The following is a 23,304-nucleotide window of genomic DNA, read 5'->3' on the forward strand; positions in this document are numbered from 1 at the left end:
CTAGATCCTGATTGCCTACAAATAAAAAAGAAACAAAACCACTTAGTAACATATTAACAACAGTTGCGTAATAATAAGTAAGTTAAAACCATTACCTACCTAAAATGGTTTCCGACGTTTTTTCATGGCTTCAAAGCGATCAATTACCGCATCATTAGTAACCTTCCTCATTTCGCTTTTCTCCACATAACAAATAAGGTCGTACTTCAAGGCGTCGTCACCAAGACGATTGCGCAAATATGTCTTCACAATTCTCATAGCTGAAAAAGATTTCTCAACTGTAGCAGTGGCAATAGGCAATACTAGTGCTAGCTTCAAAAGTCGGTAAACCAAGGGATAGACAATATGTTTTCTTGTGTCCACCATTTTTTGAGAGAGCTCACAAATATTACTTAATCCAGAGAAGCGATCATCTGCTCGGACATCAGCAATGTAAAGATGAAGGTGATGCCTAAGGTCCCTGACTTCTCCATCATCAAAATCTTTTGGATAAAGTTTAGCTAGACTCATCAAATGTTCTAAGTTGAAATCATGAAATGATTCATTTGGGCTCAAAGCCGCTGAGCAAACAAGTAGTTCAGAATTTTTCTCATTGAAGCGATTATCAAGTTCTTGAAGCAGCCAATCAATAACATCATTAAAACAATCCACTTCATAATGATGCCTATTAGTGATACCTGTTTTTTGACGTGGCTTCTTTGGATTCACATATTGGTCTTCCATTTGCCACTTGGAAATGTCATGCTTGTCACAAAAGACATATGCTTCATGTAGGACAGATTCCCATCCATTTCTCCTTAGATCATTCAAGGAGGCTTTGGTTGAATTCACACAATTAATAGCATTCACAATGTCCTGATTCTTCCGGTGTAGAGCCAATGATAATGTGTTTGTGATTATCAATATAGTGGACATAAGCTGTAAGTAGAACACAAAATCAAAAGACTGGAAATAAACAAGAAGACCACATGCCTGCCTTCTATTTGTGTCATCCCTGTCTTCTTCTTCCACATATTCTAGCACTTTGACAACTGTAGGGAACATATCAATCAAACTCTTAAGTGTCTTGTAGTGAGAACTCCATCGAGTGTCTCCAGGTCTTTGAAGAGCTAGTTCTTGATTTAATCATGTCCCACTTTTTAGCAGTCCACAACCTAAAGCTTCACACACTTGTTCTTTATGTTTGTCTCGAATCATGTCCTTTCTCTTTGAGGATCCAGAGACCACATTCAACAAGACTGAGATCATATCAAAAAAATTACCAATGCATTTGTGCTTCCGAACAACAGCCACAACAACTAACTGAAGCTGATGGGCAAAACAGTGAACATAATATGCTGTGCTATTCTCTCTCATGATTAAGGATTGTAAGCCATTAAACTCACCTCGCATATTGCTCGCACCGTCATATCCTTGCCCTCTAACTTGCTTGAAACTTAATTTATATGCTGCAAATAAATCATCAATGGCAGACTTGAGATACTTGGAAGTTGTCTCCTTCACATGAGTAAGGCCAACTAATGTCTCTATGGCACTTCCACATTTACCAACATACCGCAATACCACCGCCATTTGCTCTTTACCAGCCACATCCCTTGATTCATCAACTAGCAAAGAAAATACATCATTCCCAATTTCCCGAAGAACAGAATGCAATATCTTCTTTGCAAAACATTCAACTATGTCCTTCTGAATCTTTGAAGAAGTCAACTGATTATTACCTGGAGCATTATGGGCCACAACTTTTCTTACCTCCGGATTCTGCTCTGCTGTGTAAGCATGCAATTCCTTGAAATTACCTTTATTGAGAGACTCGTCAGACTCATCGTGGCCACGGAAAGGCAACCCTTGCTTCAGTAACACTCTAGTAACATCAATTGAGGCATTTAGTCGAGTATAATAAGCATTCCTCTCAACATTACTTTGGTTGTTTAGAGCAACATAGATGTGTTGCTTTTGTTTCAGCAAAGCATCACAATCTCTTTTTGCTTGGTTGTGAGCACTATTGATGTCTCCTACATGCTCCTTTAATCTATATTTTTTATTCCAACTTGACCAACCATTTGCAACAAATGCATCATATCCGGCTTCTTTCTTCTTGCGCGGTCTAAACAAGAAACAACAAAAACAATATGCTTTTCGTTTGGACTCACTATACTCAAGCCAGCTCCCAAACTCATCAAACCATTCCCGAACGAACCTTCTATCTTGACCACATATTTCTGTCACTTCAAAATCAGCAGTACGAGGTTGACAAGGGCCATTGGCCAAATACTTCCTTCTTACCATATCTCTCTGATTGGGATGGTACTCGTCTATGCTTCTCCTTTTACCTGGATCAAACTGAATTTCTTCTTCCCAATTGATCTCTTCAACTTGAGATGAATTCCTTGTAGTATTGGCAGAACTAGGTTCATGTGTGGAGGCATCATTTTGTCCATGTGGTGATGGCGGGGCTGGAACATCAGTCTGTTCATGTGGTGATGCATCAATTTGTCCATCCGATGGTGGCGGAACTGAGCCATCGTTCTGATTATGTTCGTGTGACGGACCAACATTTTCATCTTGCACTGAGGTTCTCCTCTTTTTTAGAAACCTATCCATAAACTAAGCTTTTCCTAAAATTTTGCAATTTATTCAGATAATTAAAATTTGCGTGAAAGAAAAGAACTATGAATCATGTGTACGTACATAATACTTGAATTAGAATTGCACGGTTGTAGTATAAAACATACTTGACATGGTGCCGATGCTTCCAGCCGTCCTAGAATTTTGCAATATTGGTCTCCACTTGGTGCACAATTATCTCAAATAGTTCAATTACCCAATACAGTCAAAATCTCTAGTAATATCCAGTACGGCAGTACCCCTAATTCCCTAGGGTTAGAGAGACAAAGCAATAATTAGAATAAGATTTACAAAAGGCTGAGGCAGAGCCGCAGAGGCACGTCGAATTGGGGGTCTGATCAGGCCTGGGTCTGATGCGGCATACCTGTGTCTTCTTTTCTCCACTGATTCGGCGACTTGCCGCGATCTGCAGAATAGGCGGCGTGTCCGACGTACGGGGATACAGAGGAAGGCGAAAGAACAAGGGCACGAAGCGCAAAGTCGAGCAGACGAACAGGCGAGGCGAAGGGCCGGAGGGCCGAAGGCAAGTATCGATCAATGTACTGCTCCTATCCTGGACAGGCTGGACTGGGCCTTCGTGGCTTCCTCAATCGATACAGCGTCACACGCTGCTACAACTGGGCTGCACTTGTGTGATGTACGGGTGTCCTTCTAGGAAAATTAGGGGTGTCCATCGTATATGGGCTCTATACTTATAAGGTAAAAGAGTTTTTTACCCGGTGTCCTGTGCTACCTGGTGGGTTAACGTGGGTTCGCCCCTGTCTCCTCTCCCGATCCCAAGCAGCATGCATTCTGTCGAGTACCTTGTGGACATGCACGGCTACTGTCCAAGCCGACGCTCCTGCTTGCTCCTCGCACAGCACCATTCTTTGCCGCTAGAGCGGACGCCGCGATGGCCGCGCAGCGCACGCACACCACCCCTGTTCCAATTCGACAGCATCGTGCCCAACGCATCCCACATCACGGCATCACGCGGCTGCGAGGATCACCGGCGGAGTAGGAAACGTGTGCCAGGAAGACCGCTCCGCAAGCTCGTAGACATCCACGGGTGGCGAGACTCACCGCCGGTCAGAGGAAACAAATATGATGAGATCGGCCGGTCTCCTCTGTACCGCGATTAGCGCCGGTGCCCATGTGGCGGACAACGGCGGTCTCCTTCTCGCCGGTGAGCTCCATTGCAGAACATCACCACGGATCAGGGTACAAGATCAGCTGCTCTGGATAGGCTGGCGGGGAGAGAGGGCCAATGTACAAGAGGGGGATTGAGATAGAAGATGAATCTGACATAGAGATTAATCTCGTCCTGGATCATTTTTTTTCCTGGTGTGACAAATGGATTCAAGGTTTAAGTTGACCGGGATCAGCGAGGTTAGGGTACGGACTTCAAGGATTTGGACGTGGGGGTTTGTTTGCGTCGCACTCTACAAGGTTTAAAACAGACTTCGCTCCGAGGGCAAATGAGGAGTCGTCCGACGGTGTCGGGGGACGCACATGTGCATAGCTATAGATGCTCTAAGTTGGACTCGATGTTTGTGTAAAAAAGGTCAAACCAAACGTGACAGTCAGCGCGCATATGTCGCCGTAAGTCGTGTCGCCGCCCAGCGACTTTTTTGACACGATCACGTTCATGTCACATGGATCAAATGACAAGCGACAAAATTACTATGCGATGATAAGAAGAACAGACCACTGCCAGTCTGCCACGGTTCGATCATCAACCTCACGCCCGGATAAAATCATTGATCGAGTCGATCGGATAACACAATCTCCAGCTGAGTGAGGATGTCTCCGTACTTGGTCCTGGTCGCCGCGCTCGTCGCCTGTAGCTGTGTCGCCATCAGGAAGGCTCGAGGCAGCAGCGGCAAGTTCCCGCCGTCGCCGCCGTCGCTTCCGCTGGTCGGTCACCTCCACCTCATGGGCGGCGTGCTGCACCGCTCCCTGCTCGAGCTGCACGCTCGGTACGGCAGCGATGGTGGCCTCCTGCTCCTGCAGCTCGGGCGCAGGCGGACGCTGGTGGTGTCCACGGCGGCGGCGGCGGCCGATCTTTATAAGAACCACGACCTCGCCTTCGCCTCCCGTGTGCACAGCGCGGTGGTGGACAAGCTGACATACGGCTCCATCAGCGTCTCCTTCGCCCCCTACGGCGACGCCTGGCGCCGCTGCAAGAAGATGGCCGTCGTGCACCTCCTCTCCCAGCGCCGCGCCGACTCGTTCGCCCCCGTGCGCGCCGCCGAGGCGGCCGCCCTCGTCGCAGGAGCCCGCCGCGGCGCGGAGGCGGGTGAGGCCGTGGAGCTTAGGGAGCTCCTGTACGGCTACAGCAATGCGGTGGTCACCCGCGCGGCCACCGGCGCCGCGGGGGCCACGGCGGAGAAGATCAAACAGCTTTTGGGGAACTCCGCGGCGGTCATGTCGGGGCTCCAGGCGGAAGACGTGCTCCCCGACGCGCCGGCGAAGGTGGTTAGGCGGGCGACGGGGTTCGAGAAGAGGCTCGACGCCGAGGTCGAAGCGTGGGACAAATTCCTATCCGAGATAGTCGCCGAGCACCTTGAGGAGAAGCCAGACAACGGCGCGGGGGAGGAGAACTTCCTGGACGTCCTGCTGCGGCTGAGGGGAGAAGGCACCGCCGGGCTCGAGCTCACCGACGACCGCATCAAAAGCATCGTCAAGGTGATCGTCAGTCGAATCGATCACATGATTCGTTTGGTTTAGTTTCTCAGCAATTTGTAACTTCTTCTCTTTGGTTAATTCTCTGCTCCCTGGCCATTTCTTGCGTGTGTGCAGGACATGATAGCCGCCGGAACAGAGACATCATCCGTCACGTTGGAATGGGCCATGGTGGAGCTCGTCGGGAACCCAAGGGCAATGGCCAAGCTGCAGGACGAGATAGCTCGAGTCACCGCCGGCAAGCCGACCATCGAGGAAGACGACCTGAGCAGGATCGAGTACCACAAGGCGGTGTTGAAGGAGGTGCTCCGGCTCCACCCGCCGGCACCGCTCCTCCTCCCGCACGAGTCGACGACGGCTGCGGTCGTCCAGGGCTACGAGGTCCCTGCGAAGACGGCGCTCTTCATCAACGCGTGGGCCATTGGGAGGGACCCCGCGGCGTGGGGTGACGAGGCAGAGGAGTTCCGGCCGGAGCGGTTCTTGGGCGGCGGCAGCACGACGGGCGTGGACGTGAGGGGGAACGACTACCAGCTCCTCCCGTTCGGCGCCGGCCGGCGGATCTGCCCCGCCATAAACTTCGCGCTGCCGGTGCTAGAGATGGCGCTCGCCAGCCTCGTGCGCCACTTCGACTGGGAGCTCCCCGCCGGGACGCGTCTGGACAAGGGCGAGGCGCCGGGGATGAGCACGCCGCCGCTGACCCCACTGCGTCTAGTCCCCAGGTGCAGGACGCTTGCTTAAGGCATACAACTTGCTCGGCCATGGTTCAGCTAGCTTATAAAATGTGTTTTCTTCCATTGTCTCAGAATATCCGAATTTAATTTTTAAGAGGAGACATTTTACGGTAAATTGAGCCTACAATTTTTCTGTGCAAGTACATACTGGTAATTCCATGTGCGCCTGGGCAAAGACATCGACGCCGCTGCAGGCAGTGCGTGCGCAGCCGGTCCATTAGGCAAACGGTATCGCTAAAAATCAGTCCGTTCGATCTTCAGCAGCTTGTAAATTCGCGCTGGGTGCGCTTTGTCCCTATTTCGGCCTGTCTAAGGCTTGGACCGGCCCACTTTGTTTTCTCCCCGTCGAACTCGTGATCCCCTGTGCGAGCGCTGCTGATGGGCTGGGGCTATGCTGTATTTCGGTGCGGTTTTTGTTCTATGTTTGTTTTTGGGCCGCATTAAAGTGAACAAGGGGAAGCGGCCACCCCGTGGAGTGAGTCCCCCCATTCTTCTCCATCTTTTTCTTGTTTGTCTTGTTTTTTTTTTTTGCGGAAGTTGTTTGTCTTGTTCTTGTTGGTGGTACACCATAGATCTGAAGAGATTAGGGTCGTTTTTTGTGTGGATCAAGTGAAGATTAATAGCTTCAACTGTATAGTCGACTCCAGGATTTTTAGTTATTTTTACGTGTCATTATTGTTCAAGCAATCAATAGATTGGAGGTGTTTTTTCCATGGTTCATGCGGATGTAAGGTTTCGGGTAGTTTTTGTAGTGCATCAAGGGCGGCCAGAGTGAGCGGTTGCTTTTGTTTTTTTGTTAGGTGCTGCAGATGTAACGCCAAGTAAACTGCACTCTTTAGTGTTTAATTTCAGTTAGTTTAGTTCTTTTTGCTTCTTAGTCTGAAATTCATGTCTGCTACACTGTAGGAGTTCGTCACTGTGCCCATGTATCCAGTAGAGTAGATGGGATTTTGTATGTCTATATCCCCCCCCCCCCCCCCCCCACGCCTGTTTTTTTTGTTTTGTATCAAATATGTGATTAGTAGTTTGAAGCAGAGAATCACCCCGCATAGTTTAGCCCTTACTTTTTTAGGTTTGATTTTTCTGTGCGTTCATGCGCAATAGTGTCTCTCGCTCTCGCGTGTCTATCGGCAATGTCGGTGTGGTGGATTTTTTATGATGAAACTGGATTCTTTGCTTGTAGCTAGATTCACTTACCTCGATAAATAAAGCCCCATTTTTATGTGTCACCGTTTTTTGTCATTCAGATTTTTTTTCTTTTTTTTGCTGCGTTTTTTGAGGTTCTTTCCAGTAAAGATTTTTTTACAACCAGTAGTACTAAATTTCTTAGTAGGCCAACAGACTGAGATGCAGTGTGTTTCTCCGCTGGATTGTACTGGAAGTAGTTTTTTATCAACATGTTTTTTTATGCTTGTAGGTACTTATAGAGAAATTTTTACACGCTCTTTTACATCCTCTGTACAGAGAGTATAGTGCACTTTTTTTACACCCTCTGTTCATGAGTAGGTGACAAGAGAGATGTGTGTTTAGGATTTTTTTGCTAAGTTGAACATTCTTTTTTGTTTTTTAGTATATCAACCTCTGCTAGTTATCCTTTTTTTTGGACACTTTTTTTCTTCTTTTTTATCTGGTGGGTGCTATCACTTATACTGTTCTTTACTGGGATATTTTTGGTGTCTCAAGAAGTGCTTCTCTCATATCCCCTCATACACATTACTGAAACCATTAGTAGGAGTTTGATTCAATCCCTTGTTTTGTTTTATTCTAGTCGAGATTAGTAGGTCGAAGAATAGGATTTTGCTGAACCATTACTTTCGCGAAATCAGTTCCATGTTTTCTGAGGATTATCTCTGAACTCAAATCCCCTCATATATTACTGGGCCATCATTAGGAGTTGTATAGTCCATTTGTTTGTTTTACTTAGGTTTTTCGTTGAAATCTTTTCTCTCGAAACAAGAGAGATTTTTTATTACTGAATGTATTAGCAGTAGTGTGGTATGTTTATTTTATTTCTCATAACCCCTATCTAATCTGCACCATATTTTTTCTGAAATCTTTTCTTTTTGTAAATAGGAGATATTACTGCTGATATCTATCACTAGAGAGTGGGGTTTTTTTTTCTTAGACTCTTTTTTTTTAATTCAGAAGCATGTTCAAATCTATCTTTTTTTTGCGTAATGAAAAAGAGAATGATTTAATGAAAGTAAGTTTCCAGCAGCAACATGTATTCTTTAGTTTTCTTTTTTCGTGCTAAAAACCATATGAAATTAGTGTGATGTTCATTTTTTTCTTTTGTATATGAATTAATATGGTCTTTTGATAGATTCATCATCCTTTTTATCTCCACATCGCAAATGTAAATATGTTTCTTTTTTTCATCAGCGGGGACGCCAATGATATATTATCATTATCTTGAAATCCTTTCTCTTCGGAAGCATACAAGTTTTTTTGCACTAAAAATCATTTAGCTGAATATGTATGCGTATCAGTAGCACAAATTTTATGTTTTTGGCCTTTTTATTTATGCGCATAGGAGATGCTTTGCAGAGTTTGTCTGCTAACTTGGTCGCAACCGGGGGACCTTTGTTTTGTCAGAGGGGGCAGCGTCGAGAGAGAGGGGGCAAGTTACATGTCCCAACACTAGGCACACAACTACATGTCTTCTAACTTGGTCGCAACTGGGGACCTTTGTTTTGTTGGAGGGGGCGGCGTCGAGAGAAAAGGCCCCAGCTGCATGCTCAACTATACACACGCAACTGCAGGTCTTTTTTCCAGCATGGTCACAATTGCATGTGTTATAACTTTGTCCTAACTCGAGTTTTTCATTTTTTGTTGTACGGGGAGAGGGGCCAGTTGCATGTCCCAAACCAGGAAAGACAACCGCATGTTTTCTAACTTTAACGCAACTGGGTGACCTTTGTTTTTGTCGGAGGGGGCGGTGTCGAGAGAGATGGGGCCGGTTGCATGTCCCAGAATAGACACGCAACTGCATGTCTTCAAACATTGGTCGCAACTTGTGGGACCTTTGTTTTGTCGGAGGAGGCGGCGTCGAGAGAGAGGGGCCCAGTTACATGCCCCACACTACGCACGCAACTGCATGTCTTCGAGCATGGTCGCAACTGCATGCCTTATAACTTGGTTGCAACTCTGACTTTGCCAGTTTCTTGTCCCACAATGGGCACACAACTGCATGTCTTCTTACTTGGTTGCAACTGGGGACCTTTGTTTTGTTGGAGGGAGCGACGTCGAGAGAGATGGTCGCAACTGGGGGGAGGGGGGTTGTCGAAGGGGGCCACATCGAGAGAGATTGGTTCAGGTGCATGTTCCACACTAGGCACACAACTCCATGTCTTCTAACTTGGTCGCAACTTGGGGAACCTTTGCTTTGTCGAAGGGGGCGACGGTGAGAGAGAGAGGGGCCCAGTTGCATGCCCCACACTAGGCACGCAACTGCATGTCTTCGAGCATGTCGCAACTGCATGTCTTATAACTTGGTTGCAACTCGACTTTTGCCAGTTTCATGTCCCACAATGGGCACGCAATTGCATGTCTTCTGACTTCGTCGCAACCAGGGGGCCTTTTGTTTTGTCGGAGGGGGCGGCATCGAGAGAGCCGGGGCCCAGTTGCATGTCCCACACTAGGCAAACAACTACATGTCTTCTTACATGGTTGCAATTGGGGGACCTTTGTTTTGTTGGAGGGGACACGTCGAGAGAGATGGGGCCAGTTGCATGTCCCACACTAGGCACACAACCGCATGTCTTCTGACTTGGTCGCAACTTGGGGGGACCTTTGTTTTGTCGGAGGTGGCGGCGTCGAGAGAGAGGGCCCCAGTTGCATGCCCCACACTAGACGCGCAACTGCATGTCTTCAAGCATGGTCGCAACTACATGTCTTATAACTTGGTTGCAACTCCGACTTTGCCAGTTTCATGTCCCACAATATCATGACAAACATAAAGAAGTGCTTCATTTTCTTTTTCTTTTTAGTGTACATGGAACTGAAAATGAAAATAAAAGAAAAACACAAACAAAAGAAAAATAATAAAAGGAAACAAGCAGAAACGAACAAAAAAACTAGACATGGGAAAATCGTACAAAGACCTAACGGTAGGCTAGTGGTGCGCTTCAAGAAGAATTAGCGCCCAGAAAAATCACGAGGCAATTGAAAATCTGCACATTTTTGTCTCTATCACGGGCTTGTACTTTTTTGTTCAACATCCTTCCATGTGTGTGTATAAAACAAATTAACAAGGAAATTTCCCGGTCCAAATAAACAAAAACAAACAAACAAACAAACAAAGGGAACAAGGAAAGCCCACAAATCGGGCTGATACAGCCCATCAGACGCAAGTCAAGAAATGGGCCTAATCTACTTTAGGTGACATCAGTCGACTGAGACCTAGACAGACCCGCATAAATAAATAAATAAATAAATGATGAGAACTAATTAATCAGTTTCTCTGATTACTGGCGGATAATTAACATGGAATGGAAGGCGTGGTTCTTGCTGCCACATTGTGATGACGTCTCCAGACGAAGAACAATCTGAACCATTCTCTCGTCTACCGCTATCCTGCCGAAGGTCTTGGAAGGCATGCTTCTTGCTGCCACGAGTGTGCCTGTTCGCTCGATGCGGACGACGTGCTCCCGGTCATGGGTGCATGACGCCCACGCCTCTGCCTTTTTTTTTCCGTCTGATGAGGACGAGCGGCAGGTGCTCTGACTTTAGGGACGAAACAGAATTTCGAATACTAGGTTGGGCGCGGAGACCCGCGATCCGGCCAGTGGCGAGTTTTCAAGGAGGGAGACAGGGAAACTCCGGTTGACCTGCAAAGTCCACCACAAAAGAATATGCCAGACGTGAAACTGCTCGCGCTGGACGCCAGGACGCCGGCGCCAATGGCCTGCTCGTCGGCACTGCGGCGGTATAAAAGGCGCAGAATCCTCTCGTCGTCTTCCCACTCCCCCCACAAGGCCAAACCCCATTGGCCAGCCACCTGCGACTAGGACGAACCCGGCGGCGGCGATGGGGAGGGAGCCGCGCATCAACACGGCGCCCCGCGGCAACCGCGCACCGCTCCTTGATCACGGGGTAGGCAGGCGCGGCCGGCGGCTCTCATCCGTTTCCAGTTCCTCCTCCGTCCTTCGGTTTCTGAGGCCTATCGCGCTTGTTTTTGCAGGAGACGGCGAGGGTTCCCTCGGACCTCGAGGAGGGCAGCAACGTCCAGGTTCGGCTTCCCTATCCGTTTCTTCAGCTAGTAATTCGTCGTTTTAATTTTCTCTCCTCGTCTAATTTGAATCCCCTCAGGCGGCGAATGTGGGGTTCTGCCGGGTCATCAAACTGGTGAGCACGCGGTGAAGGTTTTCGATGTTTTCTCGAAGGTTTTGTTCATGTGTTTGCGCTTCTGAATGCACGAGAGAACGGGTTCATTGCAGGCAAAGCCTGACGCGTGGAAGCTCATCTTTGCCACCACCGCGCTGCTCGTCGCCTCCCTCAGTAACCTCCTCGTTGTAAGCAATCCAAACTTATCATGATAAATAGGTTTACGCAGCAAGAGCTTTAATTGAACTGATCAACATTGTAGCTTCCTGGAAATTGTGTACCTATAAATATCATTTCAGTAATCAGCTTTGACCGGTGAGCAGAGCAGAGTAAATTTGTTCATGTGTGTGAGGACTAAGTGGTGGTGAGCAGAGTACATTGCTTCTTATGTGACAGGATTAAATACTAGTACTCCATACAGAGCAAGTTCTACTCACATCTATAAAATGCTGCACATGTTTCAGTTATTGTCACATTGCATATATAGATCACGTTTTTCTAAGCCTAAAAGATGGATCATCTTGTGTTATCCTACAGCCCAAATATGGCGGCACGATAATTGATATTGTGTCAAGAGATGTTCGGCGGCCAGAAGATAGGGCTCAAGCCCTGGCGGATGTGAATGGCACCATATTGTACATTGTGATGATAGTTGTAACGGGGTATATATCTTTCTTGAAAACTTGCACTGATTTTGATTCTTGTTATAGAGTGATATTCTGGTGTGCAACATCCCCATCTTTTATTTGTCCAGCTTACGATTTCGTGGATGTAGCTAGGCTGCACTTTTAATTGGTACAAATAGTAAAACCATTTATCTCTGAATTACATCTTTCAGGTCAGCTTGCACAGCTCTTCGGGCATGGGTGTTCAATTCTGCTAGCGAGAGAGTTGTTGCTCGACTAAGACATGACTTGTTCAGTCATCTCATAAACCAAGCAAGTGCCTTAATTCTCTGTCCAAATTTGCCTGAATAAAACTTTTTCATTTCCGGTTCTTCCATTTATATGTGTTCTTATTATCAAGTCTTGTGCCCCCACAGGAGATAGCATTTTTTGATGTGACCAGAACAGGAGAGCTGTTAAGCAGGCTTTCTGAAGACACCCAAATCATAAAGAATGCCGCTACGACAAACCTTTCGGAAGCGCTGCGTAATCTGACTACCACGGCTATTGGTCTTGGCTTCATGTTCTCAACTTCATGGAAACTAACATGTAAGTACCAGCTACATGTTCTTGGTCTTTACTCAGCATACAACTCAAGCATATCTCATTTACCATTCCTCGACAGTGTTGTCACTTGCAATTGTTCCGGTAATATCGGCTGTCGTGCGTAAATTCGGGCGTTTTCTTCGTGAGCTTTCACATCAGACACAAGCTGCAGCTGCTGTAGCTTCATCCATAGCCGAGGTTTGTATATCTGATTTTCCGATTTGTTAATGAGCATAGGAAGCTTTGGTGAAACCTTGCTTTAATTACTCTAACGGTTTACAGAAAAGTAACAATAAAATATGCACTTTGAGTTTTCATTGCAACCATAGGGTAGAATCCTTGATTAGTTGTATTTGTGCATTGACAATTATATCTACTACATTCTAGGAATCCTTTGGTGCCATCCGCACAGTAAGAGCCTTTGCTCAGGAGCCTCATGAGATTTCACGATATAGCGGAAAAGTAAACGAGACACTGAAACTTGGTCTCAAGCAAGCTGTGAGTACTGTAATGTTTGTGTAAGAAAATAGCACCATTTTGCATAATGATCTGACTAAGTTTTTTTTTAATTTTTTTGTAGAAAGTTGTTGGACTATTTTCTGGAGGGCTCAATGCTGCATCAACCCTCTCGGTTGTCATTGTTGTTATTTATGGAGCTAAATTAACCATCAATGGTTACATGACAACCGGTGCTCTTACGTCATTCATCTTATACAGCCTTACGGGTAAGATTCAGAGACTCTGAAAATTCAGCGTTATCAATTTTGTTTCGCTGAACCCAGTATTCCTCTTATACAAGTGGAAATATACAAGTCGGTTATAACAATGTTGTGCATAAGGGGCACCTCTGTTTTTATTGTCATGATTATGTATATGCTGACCTTTCTGAACAATTCATCCCTCTCTCGAGCATGCAGTTGGCTCATCGGTCTCGGCCTTGTCAGGATTATACACAACTGTAATGAAAGCATCAGGTTCAAGCCGTAGAGTGTTCCAACTTCTTGACCGTATTTCCTCGATGAAAACCTCTGGGGACAAATGTCCAAAAAAGTGAGTTTCATTGTCCATCAGGTTTCTTGGCTTATTATGCCTATGTTGTATGCAATACCTACCTTTTATTATTGCCATTTCCTTCCATTTTGCTGTGCGTTTCATTGTCTATTAGCTTTCTTGGTTGACTCTACCTATGTAGTATGCGGTACCTTACATTATTCTTCCATTTAGTGAAAATGATGGGGAAGTTGAGTTAGACGATGTCTGGTTTGCATATCCTTCTCGTCCTTCTCATCTGATTCTTAAGGTAAATATATTCTTTCATGCTTATCTCTCATGCTCTTTCCTATGAATTTAAACTGCGTTTGGGATAACTGGGCACACTTACTGAAACACACTTTCAATAAGCATACATGCTGCATCTCAGTTCAGTTCATATCGCGTGTCATCAATATTTCAGGGAATCACATTGAAGCTAGCACCAGGTTCAAAGGTTGCACTTGTTGGGCCAAGTGGTGGTGGAAAAGTAAGCTCCCAAGTTTTGGTGTTACACAATATGAATTGTTTCTCAATTGCGACTCTCAGTCATAACCTTGGGGTTTCTTACATTCTGCTGCAGACTACAATAGCAAATTTGATCGAAAGGTTTTATGACCCTATAAAGGGAAGGATCTTGCTAAATGGAGTGCCTCTGGTAGAAATTTCACATCAGTATCTCCATCAAATGGTATGGTGTCGCCCAACTCTTTTCTATACAATTTTTTTAGATTTTTTTTTCTGAACCAAATGATCTCAGGTAAGCATAGTTAGCCAGGAGCCTACACTCTTCAACTGCTCCATCGAAGAGAACATTGCTTATGGATTGGAAGGCAAAGCGAGCTCCGACGACGTCGAGAACGCAGCTGTGAGTATCTGAATTTAGGAACTCTTCTGAAGCATATCTCTCAGGAGTCAGGACTGCAGGACCTGACTAACTTGAGGGTGCAGAAAATGGCGAACGCGCATGACTTCATATGCGGCTTCCCGGACCAGTACAAGACGATCGTCGGAGAGCGCGGCATCAGGTTATCCGGCGGGCAGAAGCAGCGGGTCGCCATCGCGAGAGCTCTGCTGATGAACCCGCGGGTGCTCCTCCTGGACGAAGCCACCAGCGCCCTGGACGCCGAGAGCGAACACCTTGTCCAGGTACCATGGCCACTCCACTATTGCCAACTCCTGAACTGTTTCAAATTTTCAGCCGTTTATTTACTTCTCGGTCTTGTTTGCCACAGGACGCAATGGAATCCTTGATGAAAGGGAGGACGGTCCTCGTGATAGCTCACCGGCTCTCCACCGTGAAGACCGCCGACACGGTCGCCGTCATCTCCGAGGGACAGATCGTGGAGAGCGGCACGCACGACGAGCTCCTCGACCGCGACGGCATCTACACGACCCTGGTGAGGAGGCAGCTGCAGTTGCCCAAGTTCGAAGGAACCACCAATGGGGCAGCCGAGGTTGAACCTGTTAACGGCCACTAGTGATCGATCATGCTCACTCTTCCCCGCAGTTAAGCACACGCCATTTCGCATTCCGCTCTGAATAACTCCAAACACGTTGGATTACCCCACACACACTGTTTCTCTCCTACACATTTGGTTCACTAGTGATCGATGATGCTGGTGTAGGACCGTGAGTGCACTGTATAGCTAATTGCCCGTGCGTTACAAGGAGTGAATAATTTTCTTTATTGGTTCAATACCAATTGTGTATGATATATATCTTATACCCATCATGTTTTAGATTTCTAAGATTCAATTTAATTGAAGTGTACGTAAAGAAGCCGAGACCGTATAACATATTTTTTAATTTCACTCTACTATTTAGCTTGAGATGTACATCACATGGTTACTTTATCAACTAACTGTGTACAGATCAAGTGGACATATACACCAAACTAAATAATTTAGAGTCAACTATATATCGCCCACGCGTGTATACGTAGGATTAAAGTTGACACTGAGGGCATCTCCAACGCCAACCCTCAAGACAGACATTGTATTTATCTGTGGACTGGTCCGGACCAGTCCACGTACAATAGTGCGAAAGCCGGCCATCCAATCTTGTCCCTTAAATATTTGTCTCTGCTTCTTCAAGTCCAGAACACTTAATAGCATATCAAAACTTCGACGAGTGAAAATATTCAAATGCGACGGTAGTTCTAATTAAAATATTACAATTCAACTAAAGTTTTAAAATAAATCATTCAAACTTGAATTCAGCTTGCATATATGTTTCAGTTGTCCCTTTAATTGCCTACATATACTCAATCAATCTTTACCTTGAGCTGCTCATGAGTTGCTCGATGAAAAATTTCTTGATGCATTTGGACAAACTCATCAAATTTGTCTGGATTCTGATGTGAGAGTTGGATAGGATCATCCATGTTCTCAAAATCCAAACCTCGGACAGGATCTTCACCTCATCCTCCATGATTATGTTGTGCATCATCACACAACATGTCATCATCTCCTATAAAAGCAACTCCAACGCGCTGGCCCATTTCGTCCGCACGTGTCCATTTGGGTCAAAACGGACACAAAGTCGGACCAACGCGCCGACCCAAACGGACACGTGTCTGCTTTTTGTCCACCTGGCGACCCATTACATGCCCAAATTTGGGCCACATTTCCATCGACACAGACACGAGGCGGACGCGTGCGACGCCCGCCTACTCCCCCTGGCCCGCCAGTGGCACATAGGCCATTCTCTTCCTCCCATCGACAGCAAGCACTCAGCCGCCCCACCCCGTCGCTGCCGCTGCCCAGTTCTGATGCCCACGCCAGCCGTCCGCACCTACATACCTACGTCGACGCCAAGACCACCTCACCCTGGCCAGCTCCTTCGACGACGACACCACGCTCGTTTAACGCCGCCAGGCCAGCTACCTGGTCCATGGGAGGCGCGCGGCTCTTCATCGGCCTGCTTCTTCGACGACGCCTGCAAACTGTTCGATGGTTTGCCCGCAAGGCACAAATGGACTCTGTCGATGAGTTCTTTTTCCACAATTTCATTTGCGACTCAGATGGTTCCTCATCCGACGGTGAGGAGATGGTGGTTGTTGTGTTGGTCGTCCATGACCACCTTAGTAGGCAGTGGCCGTTGTTCCAGGGCTTGATCCGAGGGCACACTCCAACGTTGAATCGCAACCGAGAGAGTGGTCATTTCCTTCTCTAGAAGGACTACTTCGAGACACCCAACCTGCTCTTCAAACATCACCTATTCCGGCACCGTTTCCGTATGGCTAGGGATGTTTTAACCGTATTCGGGAGGGGGTGGTCGGATATGATAAGTATTTCGAGTGCAAGGAGGATGCCCTTGAAAATATTGGCTTCTCCTCTTATCAGAAATGCACTGCAGCTACCCCGATGCTTGCATACGGAGTTCCCGGTGATCTCATTGATGACTATGGGCGCATGAGCAAGTCCACATGCCTAGACTCAATGTATAGGTTCTGCAAGGATGTGATAGCAGAGTTTGGCCCTGAGTACTTGAGAGAGCCAAATGCTGCAGATACAACCCGCTTGTTGGCGATGAATGCCAGCAGGGGCTTCCCGGGGATGCTTGGTAGCATCGACTATATGCACTGGGAGTGGAAGAACTACCCTTCTGCTTGGTAGGAACAATATAGGGGCCATGTTAGAACTTGTACCATCATACTCGAGGCCGTGGTTTCACAAGATGTCTGGATTTTGCACTCTTTCTTCGGCATGGCCGGATGTCACAATGATATCAACGTGCTTCAACGCTCTCTGGTGTTTACAAGGCTTGCCGAAGGCAACTGCCCGGAGGTGAATGTTAATATCAATAGCCACAAATACAACAAAGGATACTACCTAGCTGACGGTATCTATCCTTAGTAGACTACTCTTGTGAAGACAATCTCCAACCCTGTAGGAGAGAAGAGGAAGAGATTTGCACAAGAGCAAGAGAGTGCTAGGAAGGATGTGGAGCGTGCCTTTGATGTTCTACAATCTTGATGGGGCGTTGTTCGGTATCCTGCTAGAACTTGGAGCATGAAGAAGTTGTGGGAGGTGATGACTGCTTGTGTGATCATGCACAATATGATGATAGAGGATGAGCGCCCGGAATGTATCTATGACCAAGGGTTTCAGTTTCAACATGACAATGTTGTGCCTGAGCATGGAGAGCGGCAACATTTGCACAATTCACCCAATTTCATCATCAAATGCATGATTGAGAAACTCACATTCAACTGCAAAATAATTTGGTTGAGCATATGTGAGCTCACACTGGCAACCAATAGATGTATCTTTTTTTAAATGTATTTGAGACAATTTAATATTTATTTGGCTTGTAAACTATGATATATTTATTTGGCTTGTGAACTATGATATTTGTTTGGTTGTGAAACTACGTAAAATATTTGTATTGTGTTTGAGTTATGTTTGAAAATCCACGGCAGGCCGGCTGCGAGGGCGAAAATGGGTCGGCACGTTGGACGCGCGGCCGACCCAAACGAAAAAGGGGATGGACATCGAGCGGATGGCCGACTCAAACAAACAAAAAAGGGACAAAGCACGCGTCTGTTTAGGTCGGCACATTGGAGTTGCTCCAACTTACTTCAAACATGCATAGCAAATTGCACTAGTTTCTTATATCAACAAGGTTTAATATGTCAAATATCTTACAAAACATAAACTACGTCAAATATACATAGCTTCAAGCATCTACGGCCGGACTTGGCAAACCCGGCCTCCTATACGTCCGCGGACGTGCCCGGGCACGCCCGCGGATGCATCCAGACGGGCCCTCATATTTCGCTCCTGGCATCCACATATCTCAAATCCGGACTATCAAAACCATGCAAATCTACGCACGTCGATCATAAGCCAATGTCGCACATAAATAACAAATATGGGCACCGAGCATAAATAGTGTTTACATAAAATTTATTTTAAGTGCACAACTCAAACATTAGCTCCTTGGTTTTCATTGTGGGTCCACATGTGCTCCACAAGATCATTGCGTAGCTGCATGTGCACCTAATGATCTCGAAGATTCTAATGCATCTGTGAAAAGTTCATAAGCTGAGTTGCATCTTGATCTTTCGGGATTTCAACTTGTTCTCCGGGTGCTTCAAAATCATTGGTTTGGGCTACACCATCACCCTCATCCTCGACAATCATATTGTGTAAAGCAACACAACATGTCATCAGCTGTCACAAAGTTTCTGATTCCCACATCATTGCAGCACTACGCACAATTCCCCAACGAGCTTGAAGCACACCAAATGCCCTCTCCACATCCTTCCTAGCCGCTTCCTGCATTGTTGCAAAGTAGCTCTATTTATTGTCATGCAGTTCGGATATGGTCTTCAAACGCCGCCCACTGAGGATATATACCATCGGCAAGATAGTATCCAATGTTGTACTCTTGTCCGTTGACGGTGTAGTTGCACGGTGGTGATTCCCCATTGCAAAGCCTGCTGAACACCGGAGATCGGTGAAGCACGTTGATGTCGATGTGAGAACCCAACATTCCAAAGAAAGCATGCCAAATCCACAAGTCATGTGATCTCATCGCTTCTAATATGATGGTGGCCTCTTTGGTGTGACCTTGATACATTCCTCGCAAATCTTTAGGGCAGTTCTTCCATTGCCACTGCAATGCAATCAATTGATCTGAACATTCTTGAAAAACCCCTTGCCTCTCCAATAGCCAACAATTTCTCCGTGTCCTACGCATTTGGTTCTCTGAGATACTCAGGTCCAAACACCACCACGGTGCGGGCAAACTTGACAGTAGTATTTAGGCACGTGCTCTCCCCTATCCCGACCATCTCACCAACGACATCTGCAGCAGTACAAGTGCAAGCATCCTCGGAGTAGCTGTGCACTTCTGCTTGGCAGAGAAAGAGAGTTGTCCGCAGCAATCCATTGTGAGCTTGAAGTAGTCGTTGTGTGCCTCCACTCCCTTCACAATGCGCAAAAACAATGGTTTTCGCATGCGAAAACGGCGACGAAACCATGGATCATCCGAGAAAGTAGGCTTGGGAGCAAAATAGTCCCAGTGCAGTAGCTTTGCTCCGGACACCCTATCCCAGTTGATCACTCTTCTCCCTTTGATTGATCCCTTGAAGTTGAGAATATGCTCCACTTGCCGGTCCATTTCCTCTTGCATGCTCATGAGCATGATCATGTCCACTTCTTCGTCCGAATTCGAGGAATCGAAGAACTCATCTTGAATCATTTGATCAAGTTCCGTCGGTCCATATTCTTCGTCAAACGAAGCATCATAATCCATCATTTTCCCTAATAAAATCACAAAAAATCCGGTCAGACAATGTGTCGAACACATTAAGTGCAAGGCGGAGCCAGAGAGTTGCCGGACGTACTGCGGTGGCGTCCGGGCCGGCGACAACGTCCCACACGGCGAGGACGGGAGAGAGGACTGCTTTGCCGGAATTGGCGGCGTAGAGGCTAGGAACGACTGCGGAGCACACGCGGCGACGGAGCTGCGAGACAGACGACACAGAGGAGGAAGAAGAGAGGAGATAACAAATGGATCCAACAAGTCAGGGGGATGGATTTGGTGCAATTTGTCTGATGTGGCGGGCGTGTCCGGATGCGCACGGTCGCTCCATATCCACCCCATATTTGGGCTAGATATGAGAGGTGCCGGTCAGTCCGGACGTTTGAGGCCCGTTTGAGGCGCCTGTCTAGGTCGAAATTTCATGACCGGACAGCGACCGAGCGTATGATACGGGTTTAAGGCGCCCGGTCGTGGATTCTCTTATAGTAGCATACATATATGGGCTTACTTCGAAGATGCATATGTTACAGTAAGATGCATAGCTTAGTGAACATATTGATGGATGCCTTGCAAAAGCACAACCCGGTACAGATAAGCATAACACTGACACATATAACTTTATTCAGGGTTGCCGAAGGTATGATTCATTCCAAGGGGATGATGGGACCTCCAGATTCAGAGAACTTGAACCTCATTTGGGGATGTTCCGGCACATCATCTTCTCCTGCATAGATGAAAGCCTCACCCTTCACAGAAGTTGCAGAATCAGGGCGATAGCGCTGTTCATCAAATACCTTTGGTACCACGTACTCTGCTAGCTTCCCATCAGCGAATTGACTTAATTTCAGAGTGTAAGGCAAATTAGCCTTGTTCACACTGTCCACCATCCGAACAGAGTCCTTGAATGTATCAAACCGGCGAACCATCTCATCATAGTCACGCTCCTCGTTGAAAGACTTGCACCAGCGCTTGTACAAGGCCCACAGGGCTTCCTCGGACTCGAGGTCCTTGTCTGAAGGCAAGATTACCTCGTCTGTACCTACAGACGCGAGTCGTATCAGGAGAAAAGTTGTCAAATTGAAGTTTACCCTGTGTGATACACGATTCACAAATTTTAATCTTCAAACATATGAATGGGCTGGAAAAGATACAGAAATGAATCCTAACCCTTTTGTTGCAAAATACTACTCTATAATCATACAAAAATTAGGGAACAAGGGGGCCTCATACGCGGTTCCGAATAACGAGAGGGCTTTCCAAGCCTTCGCTCGCGCCGCTCCGGCGAGCGGCCGGGCGAAACCCCAACCCGTCGCCGCCGCCTCCCACACCTTCGCCTCTCCCTCCCTCGCCGCCGCCAGGGGACGGCGCCGGGCAAAGTCCGTGCGTGCGTCGGCAGCGGCGGGGTCCTCCCCTCCCCACGAGGCGCGGGCGGCGCGGGACGTTCGGCTCCCGTGGTGGCGCGCATGGCCAGGTACGGCGTGCAGGCGAGTGGATCTGGCGTGGGGGCGGTCAGGTGAGGGCGGATCTGGCGCCGGCGAGGGCGTGGCGCGGCCTGCCGCGGAGGCGGCCAGGCGAGCGGATCTGGCGCCGGCGACGGCGCGCGTCCAGGGGCGAGCGGGCGTGGTGCACGGCCTGGCCCGGTGGCGGCCAGGCGAGGGCGCGCGCGGGCGTGGCCCGGGGCGGGCGCGGCCTGGCGCAGTGGCGGCCAGGCGAGGGCGCGTGGAGGTGCCTCGGATTCGGCGCGGGCTGGCGGGGCGGCGCCCCTCCGGCGTGTGGCGGCCGGATCTGGTCAAACCTGGCCAGATCCGTGGTGGGTTTGACGCGCGCCGGCCCTGCGCGCTGGTCCTATGATGCTGGAGCAGGCGGCTCCGGCCGTGATAGATGCGGGATGCAGGGACTGATCTGGTCACTGTAGGCTCGCCGTGGGCGGGGTGGACCACGACTCCATGGCTTCTACGACTAGGTTCTGCGGCGGTGGCGGTGCGAGACTGCATGAACGAGCTTCTGTGGGCACGAGCGAAGGTGTGCAGCGATACGGACGAAAGTCCTGCACGACCAGAGGCCGGTGGCGATGGCGCCTGTGGGTGTCATTTTCCTCCTTGGAGGCGTCACCCGAGGTGTGTCGGCATCTTCCTCGTGCTCGGATGGTGGTTTGTCTCCGGGCGAAATCCTAGGTCCGGTGTTGGATCGGCGTGATGGCGGCGTGTTTGACGTCGTTCCTCTGTTGGGAGCATCACGTTTGGAGACACTTCCTGGAAGCTCTTTGTGGCGCTCCTCCGGTGCTCGCCGCTGTTCAAGGTGAAGCTCCAGGCGCAATGTACGACATCATCAATGAGTCCAAGACGAAGCTCTTCCTGAGATCGACCAAGTCCCGCCATCTACCCCCTGCTTCCTGGGTGGATGGTGCGTTGGCGAGGGAAGTTGTAGTGGGAGCTGCTGCTGTCTTCGGAGGTGATCGGCGTTGTTCGAGACGCGGTGGTGATGCTTAGCTTAGGACAGGTGCTTCGGTTGTGTAGTCATGTTGTTTGTGGTGGGTGTAGCTCCCTACAGCTATTAGGGCCGCGGTTTTTTTCTTTCTCTTTTTGATCTTCGGATCTTCACCATGTTGTTCTTCCGCTGCTTTCTGCTAAATCTGAATCAAGCCAGTAATTTGCTGGATCTTTCAAAAAAATCATACATAAATTAGTTTACTTGTAGGAACAGAGTAAGGTAGCTAGTCTGTTTTGAGTTAAATCGTCTGGACATCTAGATGGAAGGAGAATATACGAATATATAAATTAAGTTGGTTATTACCTGGGTCTGGGTGGGGGGTGCAGGAGGGGGACGATGCCAGTTCGTCGGGGGCTGCGTAGGTGGAGCGGGGGGTGTTAGTATCTATGCCGCTGTGGAAGGACAGGCGGCCGCTCAGATCTGAGGGGGCTGAGCGAGCCACGGTCACCGGCGGTGCCCAGCGACCAGCCGACGCAATTGTGCGGGCGGCGCGAGCCAAGTCACGGGAAGCCCTCCAGAGCATGGACACCATGTAGAGGATGGATCTGGATGGATGTGGATGGCGGGCCTGGCGGCGACGGTGGAGGGAGGGGTCCCTCGGTTCCTCCCGTTTTCCCTTCCTTACTAGCAGCAAGAAGGCCCGTTGCAACGGGACATACATAATTTAGAAAAAAATGCATTAGAGTCACACATAATTTAGTCGCTCAGCATAAATCATGTGATCATATCTAATACTTCCTCCGTTCCATAATATAGGAGTGTTTTTGACACTACACTAATATAAAAAACGCTCTGATATTATAGGACGGAGGGAGTATATGCGTTCATATTCTCCAGGTTTGCTTCTGTTTTGTTTTTTCTTTCAGAAAAAAAACTTTCAATCTATTCGTCTTCAATCATGATAGTACAACGAACACTAGAAATAATAAAAATTACATCCAGATTCGTAG

At 47.8% G+C, this 23,304-nt stretch overlaps 3 protein-coding genes and 1 pseudogene across 3 annotated transcripts; 2 read left to right on the top strand and 2 right to left on the bottom strand.

Annotated features, from left to right (window-relative positions):
- Window positions 1-3,804, bottom strand: LOC123120940 (zinc finger MYM-type protein 1-like; annotated as a pseudogene).
- Window positions 3,805-4,324: 520 nt separating this feature from the next.
- Window positions 4,325-6,150, top strand: LOC123125562 (cytochrome P450 71A1). Its single transcript, XM_044546036.1, has 2 exons — window positions 4,325-5,295; window positions 5,410-6,150. The coding sequence occupies exons 1-2, from the start codon at window positions 4,411-4,413 to the stop codon at window positions 6,028-6,030; spliced, it is 1,506 nt and encodes a 501-aa protein (XP_044401971.1). The 5' UTR covers window positions 4,325-4,410; the 3' UTR covers window positions 6,031-6,150.
- A 4,691-nt stretch (window positions 6,151-10,841) lies between these two features.
- Window positions 10,842-15,169, top strand: LOC123125563 (ABC transporter B family member 25-like). The gene is made up of 17 exons (XM_044546037.1): window positions 10,842-11,117; window positions 11,206-11,253; window positions 11,334-11,369; window positions 11,462-11,536; window positions 11,886-12,010; window positions 12,187-12,286; window positions 12,391-12,562; window positions 12,639-12,757; window positions 12,947-13,057; window positions 13,140-13,284; window positions 13,477-13,609; window positions 13,784-13,859; window positions 14,013-14,078; window positions 14,172-14,279; window positions 14,349-14,456; window positions 14,540-14,737; window positions 14,824-15,169. Exons 1-17 carry the CDS (start codon window positions 11,052-11,054, stop codon window positions 15,067-15,069), a joined length of 1,932 nt encoding a protein of 643 aa, XP_044401972.1. The 5' UTR covers window positions 10,842-11,051; the 3' UTR covers window positions 15,070-15,169.
- Window positions 15,170-20,292: 5,123 nt separating this feature from the next.
- On the bottom strand, window positions 20,293-23,003 carry LOC123125564 (cysteine proteinase EP-B 2). Its single transcript, XM_044546038.1, has 2 exons — window positions 22,658-23,003; window positions 20,293-20,903 (listed from the first exon to the last, which is right to left on the bottom strand). Exons 1-2 carry the CDS (start codon window positions 22,884-22,886, stop codon window positions 20,509-20,511), a joined length of 624 nt encoding a protein of 207 aa, XP_044401973.1. The 5' UTR covers window positions 22,887-23,003; the 3' UTR covers window positions 20,293-20,508.
- Window positions 23,004-23,304: the final 301 nt, after the last annotated feature.

This window comes from Triticum aestivum, chromosome 5D, assembly GCF_018294505.1.
Source record: "Triticum aestivum cultivar Chinese Spring chromosome 5D, IWGSC CS RefSeq v2.1, whole genome shotgun sequence".
Lineage (NCBI taxonomy): Eukaryota > Viridiplantae > Streptophyta > Magnoliopsida > Poales > Poaceae > Triticum > Triticum aestivum.